The sequence below is a fragment of the Cantharellus anzutake genome (genome assembly GCF_015039405.1).
Source record: "Cantharellus anzutake strain C23 chromosome Unknown EI90scaffold_25, whole genome shotgun sequence".
Lineage (NCBI taxonomy): Eukaryota > Fungi > Basidiomycota > Agaricomycetes > Cantharellales > Hydnaceae > Cantharellus > Cantharellus anzutake.
In genome coordinates, this window is record NW_024066975.1 from 872,684 (window position 1) to 884,208 (window position 11,525).

General features: G+C 48.9%; 4 protein-coding genes across 4 annotated transcripts; all 4 read left to right on the forward strand.

Annotated features, from left to right (window-relative positions):
• Nucleotides 1-14: 14 nt before the first annotated feature.
• Nucleotides 15-299, forward strand: EI90DRAFT_2831373 (uncharacterized protein; the record flags this gene model as incomplete). The annotated part of the gene is made up of 1 exon (XM_039053620.1): nucleotides 15-299. A coding segment is annotated over one exon (285 nt), but the record flags the coding sequence as incomplete, so codon positions are not given.
• A 2,033-nt stretch (nucleotides 300-2,332) lies between these two features.
• On the forward strand, nucleotides 2,333-3,571 carry EI90DRAFT_3124131 (uncharacterized protein; the record flags this gene model as incomplete). Its single annotated transcript, XM_039063687.1, has 1 exon — nucleotides 2,333-3,571. One exon carries the CDS (start codon nucleotides 2,333-2,335, stop codon nucleotides 3,569-3,571), a length of 1,239 nt encoding a protein of 412 aa, XP_038915823.1.
• Nucleotides 3,572-6,319: 2,748 nt separating this feature from the next.
• EI90DRAFT_3016712 (uncharacterized protein) lies at nucleotides 6,320-9,261 on the forward strand (the record flags this gene model as incomplete). Its single annotated transcript, XM_039057027.1, has 14 exons — nucleotides 6,320-6,477; nucleotides 6,780-6,946; nucleotides 6,998-7,045; nucleotides 7,159-7,197; nucleotides 7,308-7,322; nucleotides 7,379-7,505; nucleotides 7,628-7,635; nucleotides 7,797-7,938; nucleotides 7,980-8,143; nucleotides 8,196-8,293; nucleotides 8,516-8,545; nucleotides 8,602-8,646; nucleotides 8,847-8,871; nucleotides 8,978-9,261. 14 exons carry the CDS (start codon nucleotides 6,320-6,322, stop codon nucleotides 9,259-9,261), a joined length of 1,350 nt encoding a protein of 449 aa, XP_038915824.1.
• A 113-nt stretch (nucleotides 9,262-9,374) lies between these two features.
• On the forward strand, nucleotides 9,375-10,642 carry EI90DRAFT_1111074 (uncharacterized protein). The gene is made up of 2 exons (XM_039051521.1): nucleotides 9,375-9,401; nucleotides 9,481-10,642. The coding sequence occupies exon 2, from the start codon at nucleotides 9,803-9,805 to the stop codon at nucleotides 10,433-10,435; it is 633 nt and encodes a 210-aa protein (XP_038915825.1). The 5' UTR covers nucleotides 9,375-9,401; nucleotides 9,481-9,802; the 3' UTR covers nucleotides 10,436-10,642.
• The last annotated feature ends 883 nt before the right edge of the window (nucleotides 10,643-11,525 follow it).

Below are 11,525 nucleotides of genomic sequence, written 5' to 3' on the forward strand. Positions count from 1 at the left end.
CAGTGAAAAGCAAGTCGAAATGCCTGGAAAACACGCGTGTCCAGATCCAGGAATCGATACTCGATCATCTGGAGAAACGGGAGCACCGATTTGTCTGGCTTCGTGGTTCTCCAGGTACTGGAAAGACTGCTATATCGATGAGCGTTGCCTCGGCTCTCAAAAAACAAGGTCGCTTGGCTGCATCTTTCTTCTGGGACAAAAATCGGAAGGGAGAGGGACTTGCTTCGATTGAACATTTTCCCTCTACTCTTGCACGTCAGCTCGCCTCGTTTAATGCCGAGTATGAGGGTCTTCTTGTCACTCATCTTCGACAGACCTTGGCACTGAAGGACCTCCCAGATTCCACTCTGGAGGAGCAGATGCGATCCTTGATTGTCGATCTTATGCATAAACTCTTATCTTTGGGTGAGGGGCGCTCCGTCATCATTTTGGATGGATTGGACGAGTGTGGGGATCAGGAGGAACTTGAGTCCTTGATGAAGCTGGTACTTATCCTTGGCGAGCTGCCATCCACATTTGCCGTGTTGGTGAGCTGTCGGCCAGAGTCATCTGTCGTGTCGGCTTGGGTTGGAGGCCGGGCTCAGGGTCTTGTCATCCCATATGAAGATGTGGACATTGTCACTGAGGAAGAGAAGTCCAACACTATCCACCGCATGGTGGAGGAAGGCCTTCGGGGTTGCATCGATAAGTCTTCCTGGAAACCATCAAAAAAGGATATCGATGTATTTGTCTCAGCATGTCGTGGACTGCCTATTATCGCCTCAATCCGAGTCCGGGATGTCTGCATTCGAACTCGTCGTGGTGCAACCCTTCGATCCGAGTTCAAATACTTCCGTGACCTCATCAATGCCCCTGTTGATGTCAATTTGGAGTACCTGCGCATACTTCGCCGTGCCTATATATTCGACTCATCTGGAGTTCCTCCACATGTAGTGGAGAACTATCGCCAAGTGATTGCCACAATCAATGTGGCATTTGAGCCACTGAGTGTGTTTTCCATGTCTCAGCTATTAGGAATTGGCGAGGAAGAGGTCTTAGCCATATTGGATCCAATTAGCTCTATGGTTGATTTCTCTGAAGAAAGTGGCTTGGAACATTCTTTGCAAACTTCCTCCGAAGACCCAAAGGTTGTCAAATTTTATCATGCAACGATGAAAGAGTTCATTGCCAGGGATCCGATTGGTGACGAGAATGACAAAATGTTCTTTATCAAGGATGTGAATAAGTATTTCCTCGGACCACCGCTCCTCCGATTTTTCAATAACAGTTGTGAGCGGGATGTGTTTGGGGAGCCTGCCATTCTCCCTTTAGGAGACAGACGAAAATGGGGTGATTTTGAGGAGAGAATACTTGATCACCCCCAGCATCTCCGATATACTCGTCGACATTTATTAGAACACTTAGACCCCTCACAGCTCTTTGCACAAGGGTCCAATTTGCAGAACGAGTTTAATACATTCCTCATGCAAAACTTGGTTACATATATGCACTTGGTGTTACATGATCCATTGCCTCGCAGTGGATTACCTGATGGATTTGATGAATTCAAGGTAAATAAAATTGTTGTGTTGCCATTATTTTGATAATGATGTCATTTTTAACAGAATTGCGATTCATTCAAACTATTGAAAGAAGCTCGAGAAAAGCAATGCGTGGAGTGTCTGGGTGTGATTACCCCAAACCCATGGGACCTCCATCGATCGACCCTTCCTTTCACCTCATCCTCATCGCCTTTGTACAAACTCTATGGCCACCTCTCTGATCCCGTCCGGATCTTCACCATTTTGTCAGGGTTCAGCACCCTGCCTTAGGGTGCCCCGGACTCCCCACCTACTTTACCCCCTTTTATTCTTTGACTGTTGCCTTGTTGTTGCCTTTGTGTGTTGTGTACACGCGCGCACAGGATAGCGCGGGAACTTTCTGAGCGAGCAGCTCGCCCAGAATGTTCCCATGGGTCACAGCCACAGTTCTGGGCGAGCAACTCGCCCAGAACGTTCCCACACTTACTGGGCACTGCCACCTGGATGTTCCCTCCGGGTCACACTACACAACTCTAGGAGCTGTATAGTTGTGGGCATGTGACCCATTCCTTTATATAGCAACCATGCGGGGAGATGAGACCTTTACCCTTCTTCTCATCTCATGCCCCGCATAGGCAAGTGTATATATTCCCTTTCTTTTACTATACATCTCATGCCCCGCATAGTGTGAGGACAGGCTAGATGGGGGTTGAGGTCAGGGAGCCTCCGAGTCCGAGGCCGGGCCCTGACACATTTCTGGTGAGTTTTCCAGGCACAGAATCCCATTGAGTGAGGATTTACTCAATGCTCGAATGGTTATGGAGGCAAAGCTACCTAATTTGCCAAAGGAGGCAGTTAGTGAGGATGTTAGTGAGGATGTTGAGATCATTGATTATGATGCCCAATTCAACGACCTTGACGTTCGTAATGGTATTGTGACATGTGCGGCACTCTCCCTTGATGGTCGCCATGTAGCGCTTGGTTTTGGTAGCGGTGTCATTGAGCTTGCCGATATCGACCAGCAGCACACGATTTCCCGATTCCAGCTCAATCCACCCAATCATCCAGTCTGGATTGAATTTGTTCATGGCAGCCACCGAGTTGCTGCCAAGGACAATGAGGGAAACATCACCATCCTTAGACACGATATGACCCCCATTAATCTTGGTACTCTTCCCAACGGTTCTCCTGCTATAACTCAAGTATCAGATAATGGATTGTTTATCATACGGGTTCCATGGAACACTGATAGCCCTTGGTACGACAGCCTGACTCTCATATCCATTTTGGGTGACCCGCACATGCAGCACCTTGCACCCCCTTCTTCCAATAATTTCATTTCAACTTCCTACCCTCCTATCTTAGCCTCTGAGTCTTCTACTTCTGTAGTCAACAAAGTGCTCGCTATTCCTCACCGTCGCACGATTGGGTTTTCTCCGGGAGCACGTTATATCGGCATTTTCGATGGCCTCAGGGCTTTCACCTGGTCGACAGATTCGGGTGAGCTCATTGTGGGTTATCATGTGATGGATTTCAATTTTTGGATTATGCATCCTGCTGTTCCTCCCGCCTGCTTTCATCGCATCCCTGATCCTGTATCTGCTCGACCTACCCTTCCTTTGACAGAAGGTGGAGCAGCAGATCAACATCATTCCGAAACAGATGCAGGGCATAACTTGGAAGAGTCCTGGATTAAGTGTCCATTTTATGTTCTCTTGCAAAGTGAGGAGGATGACTGGAACGAGTGGAACAAGAAATGGCAGCAGTTAATAATCCATTCGTCTGCTGCCGGAAGAACCCCATTGTTTGCGACCAATGGACGCGCTGGGCTACCAGTTCTCTTCGATGGCGAATTAGAATTCGTTATTCCCAAGGAGTATCAACCAGCTGTTTCTTTTGGTGCCAAAGGCCTAGGTGCTTGGTATGGTGATCAAGTGCCGTCTGACCCTACCCTTCTGTACAGCCCTCGGTCCAGCAAAGATGGGACTCGAATTCTCTTTCAAGGCTGGCAGACAGCTCCAATTGTTGTTGATCTCAGCCAAGTCATTTAGGATGTTCGCGGTCAATTTCAATGTCTCCCTATTTACCTTGTGCGTTCTATCGGCTGTCAAAAAGGGGGAATCGGAAAGTTTCGCTAGGTTGTTCTTCCATCTTTCTGAACTTCCCTCGGACGAGGTTCCTTTTCCCTAGGGTGCAGTGGGTATAACTACAGCTCGGAAACTTCAACAGATCTACGATCATTCTTTCCTTGCACTGTCGTTTAGTCCCGGGTCGGACAACATGAATGCTCATCAACATTGCGATCAGACTTTTTGATTTATAGTTCCTTGATTCACCTTCACCCCGCATCAGAATGAAGGTATCCTATCTGTCCATTTGAGCCAACCTGTACCGCTAAAAGGCTTGGCCGAAACGAATTACTTCTTTGAACGTAATAAAAAATCGGTATCTCTTTTGCCAATTCCATCGTTTCGCCCGGCGTTCATCCTCAGCTGTTCATAATGTGACCAGGAACTAACGTTGTATAATTAAACGCTAGACATGTGTGTATGCGAGTGTTTAGATATCGGGCCAACGTGTGGGCAACCCCAGCGCGCCTAATCGCGCTGAAACCTGTGGCCAGCGAAAGCTGCAGAATTTGTGCCGCATTCGGATTAATCCCGAGGCAGCACCAGCCTGGGGCGGCCATCGATTCACATACTCCATCCGATCCCCGTAGCCCTACCTACAGAATAACACATCTGCACGATTTGGAATAATTTCATCGAAGGTGGGCAGCCTGGGTCCAATCATCTGCAGCTGGAAGGGCATTGATAGCATGCTACAAGTAATTGCACGCTCACGCATCATCGTACAAGGACACTCACTCGGCAGAGTGTGTAGGTCCACTTGATCGTTCCAATGTGTAATGGTAATTGTGAAAGCATATCTGAATATCTGTAAGTGGGAAATAGTTTGACGAAGGAGGATGAGCAATTTTGGCCTATTGTTATTTTCTACGCCCACCGGAGCCTGCATCCTGTGAGACTAAGGAGCGGAGAGCGAGAGACAAGCAACCTCGATGTGCGCGTCGAATACTCTCGCGACAAATGTCGCTAGTATTTCGATGGGATAATAAATTCCCGGGGTTCGGGACTGCACAGATAGGCTTCTGGCTTACTAGGCTAAAGCAGCCTCTGCAGTAACAAATAGAACGATTATTTAATTAATATCATCTGCTGTACAATGATAGCAGTCAGCTCTCCACTGTGGGAAGTCCTCCCATCAGATTGTACTGGGTTGTACCATCACCTAATCGAAAATGCCGGGAGTCCCTATCAGCTTTTTGGAAATGCTCAGTCGTGTGTAGTACTGGGGCTACCTAGCATCTGGATTCTGACGTACATATTGATACCAAAAGACAATTTCGCACATTAACTTAGAGGATTCCAATCCCTCATTCTCATCATCGCTGAGTTCCACGTCCTCCCTTTTCAAGTCTGTCCAGGTGTGGGAAGTTCCCCGTCAGATTGTACTGGGTTTTACCATCACATTAAAATACTTATCATTTTCTTCGAAATGCGGCAGCTGCTCAGTTGAGTGGAGTACCAGGGCTACCGTAGGCATGTGATTGTTGGGAGCGAGGAGACCATTGGGAAGAGTGGAAGCGCGGGGTGCTAATGTTGGTTTTGGGTTCCTTTCGTCAGTTCGGGAGTTGCCATTTACTTTGGAACTTCGTCTCACCTGTCATCTCTCTTATCTCTGTGTTCCCCCCACACTCATCCAATCGACGCTGGATATCCGTAATATGCGCAGCCATGTTTTTCTTGGCTGGCCCTCTGTTTTCTGCATCCTAATACGTGCTTCAATGCTTACTATTGCCAATCCAGGTTGAGCGATCTTGCACAATCAGCTCATCCGATCTTGGCGATCAAGCCTGCATTGCACCCTTGGGTGGGAGCCAAATGTGTCTCTGCTATTTCGTCTCTTCAATTCTTGAGTCCGACACTGTGGGCCCATGCTCTGTTGCACCATGCACGCATGCCAGTGCTTCCATTCCAATATTCAGGCTTGTACAATTGGACATGTTTCCACACGTTTTGACGTGTTCTTCACTCATTGATGCCAAGATTTTGGGCCAACCGACATGGAAGGACGCAGACCAGATGTGTTATCATGGCATTGCCCAATGCGCTGTTGCAGAGCCTGCACTGGTGCCTAACCACAAAGTGTGCCTACTACTACGCTCTTAACTTTCCTCCCCTTCCCATTTCCTTGCTAACTTTCTACTCCAGGAAACAATCAAACTTCCCAAAAGTGACCGGAATTGGAAGACAATAGCTTCCTCCGCGGCTAAAAGGCGAACTCCCGTTGGTGAGGTACAAAGAGTGCTGGAACCCCGCGGGTCGGGTTTCACGGATGAGCAAACTATGTGTTCCCCACCGTTCACCCCACCGTTCACCCCACCATTCACCTCATCATTTGCTTTGCGATCTACCTGCCATATTTACCCCACTGATTATTGTCATCCGATCTTCGAAACCGACTTGCTCTTGGGACCTACGCCGGCCCCACAGACCCCGAGGGGTTGTCCCTGCAAAGGTGTGTTCAAGCGCGAGGTTTAGCGCGAGGTTTTCTCTGCACCTTCAGTATAGCCTTGGGGTATTATTTTCTCCGACACTCACAATGACAAGCGCCAGTGTATGCGTGTATTACTATATACCAAATGAATATATTATGATTTACTATTAAAACAGGCGGGGTTACCTATCAATAACTTCCAGGGAACCCTGTCAGTATTTCCGGGGTACCCCGTCAGGATGGCCCCGTCAGACTGCGCATATCTGATAGGAGGCCCCGGCACTCGAAATCTGATGGTTGGCCCCGTCAAATGGCAATGGGGCTACCTAGCAGGGCTGGTACCGGGGCAACCCTACACTATCTACCGGGGTTACTTCCCACTGTGTCTCGAAGAACCGTGTGCATTGCTTCCGCGCTCCTGTTCTTGAACTCTCACATCCGCACATAAGCTCGGCCAACGTTCCCTTAGAGCATCGGGGCCTTGTTCGTCATGCTCCCCATTTACAGGCTTGCTCAGAGTTCTGCTTTTCGCAACGCGCAATCAACTCACACCGAGAATTATCCCTTCTGGTCGTCTCGTCTTTTGCCACCCACCGCACCGAGTGCTCGTTCTTTGTGAAATTCTTCTGTTTGCTGTGTCTTGGTTCTCTCCTACCGCGTTTCATGGAGGTTGGCATCCACTCCACTTAGGTGCCTTAGGCCTTGCCACGACCTAAGCTCTACTTACGAGAAATTTCCTTCGCAAATGTGGAATGATTGCTCTGTATCAGCGAAAGATACATTCCTGTCTGGGTGGTACGAGAACGCTGGTTTCGAATACGTTGAGCTCCCGCCAACTTCAAATGACATCATTCAGAATTTCAATAGTAGGTGGAGTGACGATCTACAATTCTCTTGCTTCATCATGGGCCTCACAGACTCTGAAGAGTACACGCGCGCGGTGAAGCATGTCGCCAAAAGACCATGTGAGTCCGAACCATCATAGATTTGTGAATTACAATAGTGTAATCTTATCTCTTCCTGCTCAGAATGGCGAAATCCTTTTCTTCGAAACAATCATCATTCGCTATGTACTTAGGTCCGCCTATGGATTTGTCGGAAAAGGCCAGTGGGGGTAGTATGTATTGAACAAGTCCCTGGAAAGCTGTGACCAACATCCAATCTCCGCTTGGAGAAACCCTGCTTCCCATGCACGTTCAAATTGGCTTCAGGCCTCCATTATCGTAGCTATGACCCAACCGGGTGCGTCGAGACACGCTATCCGTATTCTCTGGCATCGCTGACCAACTTATCATTAGCATCATATTGGTCAGGAACGGTACTCCTTGCAGAGGTGCCTCGCGCATCTTACTGGACGAAAGGAGTATTCCATAGACCAGATAACGACATCGGCCTTCTGCAAGAGACACAGACGAAGGATGGGTTGTAGAATACATTTTGGAGGTGGAAAGCGGTACTAAGTGTGTTACATATTCCTTTATCCAACTGGGCTTGAAGACAAATGCTGTGATCTGGACTAGCCCACTACTCCGTTGACGGTATGGCAGACAACGAGGTAAGCGATAACCTCATCCCATAGTGGCACTTCTGATTAACTGAGGTGCTTTTCCAATTTCAGTGCGAATATCTGCTGGAAGGTTACCTCCTCTCTCGCAAGTCCGAAAAGCGTGTCGTTATTTACAACCCTTCATAAAAGACCCATAAACTGCGATTTAGATCTCACATTCGTTGAAGGCGCTATCAACAATATGCTAACTCTCGCGATCTCCTCTACGTCACTTCCAGGGAAGCGGGACGTCCCCACCACTAATTCGAACACGTTACGTGGGCCTCCTCGCGCTCGGCGTGGAGACACTTGGTTCGGGTCTCACTCAGACCTGCACCGCTGGGCCACTGAAGGACTGGCGACTTCGTGATACCTGGTATACGCGAAAGTGGAGAGTGGTTTGGGCACCGAGGGGGTGTAGATGAGGATTGGCGTGAAGACGCGGCTCATAAAGGTAGTAAAAGAGTGGAAGATCAGTGGACATCCAGGAAGGGTCCCATCGGATGTGAAAGCTACGGTGAGAACTATAGCTCTGGCGCTCACGGATAACCATATAAGAATTAATGTAGGAATAACTGAGGAGCTAGGTCCTAGTGACATGGGGGACCAATTGGCTCACTTGTCGCCACTCGGATCGTTCCCTAGGAATTTCTTGGGGGAATGCGAAGTGCGTCACATTCTATCACACAGCGATGAAGGGATTCATAACAGGGAAGATCCAATTGATAGTGAAAACGACAGAGTATTCTTTTCAAATGGTATTTCCTCGGACTGCTGCTCCTTCGATTCGACAATAATGACGTATTTGGGATGCCCACTACCCCCTTTTAGGAGATGAACAGGAACGGAAGAATGCCTTCCTTGTGTGAAATTGGGCGATGATGCTCAGTTCGACCTACATCAATTTCGTCCATTTAATGTGAGTGGAACGTATTAATAACGTATTTTAACGATGCTGATGTCATTTTCTGATAGAATTGCGATTCATTCAAGCTCCGAGAGAAGCTCAAGAAGAATCGCGTATAATTCCAATTTCGGAGTAGTCATCTTCAACTACCGAACCGTTGTTTGCTTTTGCCCCCATCCTCATCACCTTTTTACGAACTGTACGGCCATCTCTCTGATCCTATCCGGGTCTTCATTTCCGGCGATTATTCTGGGTATGCGAATCCCGTTGAGTGTTGAATTTACTCAATGCTCGAACCCTCATGGATGCAAAGTTGCCAAAGAAGGTGATAGATCATGGTGTGTGGAAGCGCAGCGACCAATTACGAAGCCCGATTCGATGTTCGCAATGGTACTGTGACATCATACATTTGCGGCGCTTCTCCCACCGATGGTCGTTATGTAGCCCTCGGTTTTTGGCAACGGTATCACCGAGCTTACCGACATCGACTGAGTCAGCGCACCATTTCCCATTTCCAGCTCGATCCACCCAAGTTTCCTGCCCCTTTGAATTTGCTCATGGCAACAACTGTCGTTACCGAGGAAAATGAGGAAAACGCCAGTCGTCGGACCCCCGTAAATCTCGGTATCAATGGCCCCTTCCCTACGTATACTCGTACTTTAGTGTCGGGTAATGGATTATTTGTTGCACGAGTCCCACCGAAGATTGACAGTCCTGTGACAACATAACACTTACATCGGCTTCAGACGACCCGCGCGTTCAGTTCCTCGTTTCCCCTCCTTCCAACCCTTTCATTCTGATCAAATTCTTTGTTGGCCATCTGGGTTTTCCGCACCTCATCGTGTTACGAATTTCAGTTCTGGGATTCGTCAGTCTCCACCCCTTGCTCGTATCTCATATATTCCTGATTCCGTGTCCACCCGATTCACTCCCTTGGCTGAAGATAGACAACTATCATTCCGAAGTGGACGCAGAGCATGACCTCGATGGGTCCTAGATCAAGCATGCATGAAGACTTCGGCCTCTATTCATCTATTGCCGGAAGAATCTGCAGAAGAGAATTCCCTGGCCGCCCGCAGTGATCTTGGGGTGCGTGGCGACAACCGTCTGAGAGCTTGGTATGGTGATCGATCGCTGTTTGATGCTACAAATGTCTACCGCCTTCCATCCAGCAAGGATGGGACCAAGGCCGGCTGACGGCTCCGTTCGTCGTCGACATTAGTTAAGTCGCCTAGAGTGTCCGCGGTCGTCATCGCCCTTAGCCATGGTATGGTCCCCGTGAGTCTTGGTACTCTCCCCAACGGCGCCTTTCCTGCTGGAACACTGATGTCAGAGGCCTTGGTACGGCAACATGATGCTCATGTCGACGACATGCACGTTCAGCTCTTCCCCTCTCCTTCTAACCCTTCCACTCCATCCTTCCACTCGAATTCTTTGCTAGCCATTCCTCATCGTCGCGCGCTTGGGTGTCCTCCCGGAGTAATTTTGGGGTTTTCGATGGAGTCAGCGCTTTCACTTAGTCGGGCAAGTTCCACTGCGCGTTACAGCGTTACGAATGTCAGTTCTTTGGGTTATGAATCTCACGGTCCCCGCCGCTTGCTCATATCTTATCCGTGGTCCTGTATCCCCCGGCTCATCCTCCCTGGTAATGTAGCAGACATGCACCCTTCCAGATCGGATACACGACTCAGATGCGTCCCATTTTACGGCCTCCCACCAAGTACGCACACCTCGACGTCTATTCCTCTGTTTCAGGATGGGAAACATAAGCGAGGGGACTGTCTCCATGCAATACTCGCCGGTTATATCTTCAGGGTGGGTCACATCAACCATCTAGATGGCGATTTAATGCTACAAATCACAAATCTCTGTCGCCTCCGGTCCAGCAAGGATGGGACTTGACTTCTGCTCCCAGGCCGGATGACAGCTCCAATTGTCGTCGAAATTAGCAAGTCATTTAGGACGTTCGCGGTCGTTGTGATTCCTCCCTTTCCACTTGTTAGTCACCTAGCTCGAGCGTTTTTCTGTCATTGAATTATGTATTGTCCTCCGATTTGTACATCACTGCGCTTGGCACAAATGATCGCGAGTTGGTAGTAAACGCTGGTGAAAGAGAACAACATCTTCTAGCTCTGGAGTCGAACGGCGAGGGCACCACCACCTCGGACAAGGACCTGGACGCAATGGCATAGCTCGCACATATCCACATCAAGATTTCCTTGCATGAATCAGTTGAACCAGTCATCCTCCCCGACCCATGGAATCCCCATCCGACATGCACCTATGGCAGACATCTTGTCACTTTGAGGACTGAGGATGCTGCGAGTACGAGGAGCCGCATTCCGAACAGATATTGTCTTCGTCCGGCATGAAAGATCAGTACTGAAATTTTCTTGGGCGGAACTAGCAGGCCGTTCATCGTTGTCATCGACGCTCTGTAAGGCCAAATACATTTCGCATTGCCGGCTATGTTCGATGCTCTGGATAGATCAGACAGTTATCGAAAGTGTTCAAACTTCCTCCCCACCGGGCTGGAAGCAGAGTGGGTTGACGGAAAGAGGTGACAAATCACCTTTTGAACATTGTGGGGCGCTTTCAAGTTGGCTCTGAGGAATAAGCGGGAGAACTAGTGACAGGAAGGGATGGACGGACGTCCAGCGTGTTAAAGAGTAACAACCCGATGAAACTATGTTGGCGTGTCACGCGGAGACACTGGAGTGACAGGACTCCGGATGAGCGGCAGAGACAGGGGGAATCGATGAAGCACAATTTCTAGGTAGGGGAGGGGCTGACAAGAACGTCCATTGTGGTGCGCTGATTGCTGTCTGGGAGCGCGCAGTCTGATCGAGATATCCTGTACGGATGGGACTTCGTTATCACTCGAAGTATTAAATAACATCTTCCACCGAGGGAAGACTAGGTGTTTCATGTTTTTAGAACGGCAGCGAAATAGAATACCCCCGCTACTTGGATACCCGGAGGTGCGAGGTCG

Bases quoted from the DNA above. Each gene is read 5' to 3' on its own strand.
- EI90DRAFT_1111074 (XM_039051521.1), top strand. From the start codon at position 9,803: ATGGTCCCCGTGAGTCTTGGTACTCTCCCCAACGGCGCCTTTCCTGCT.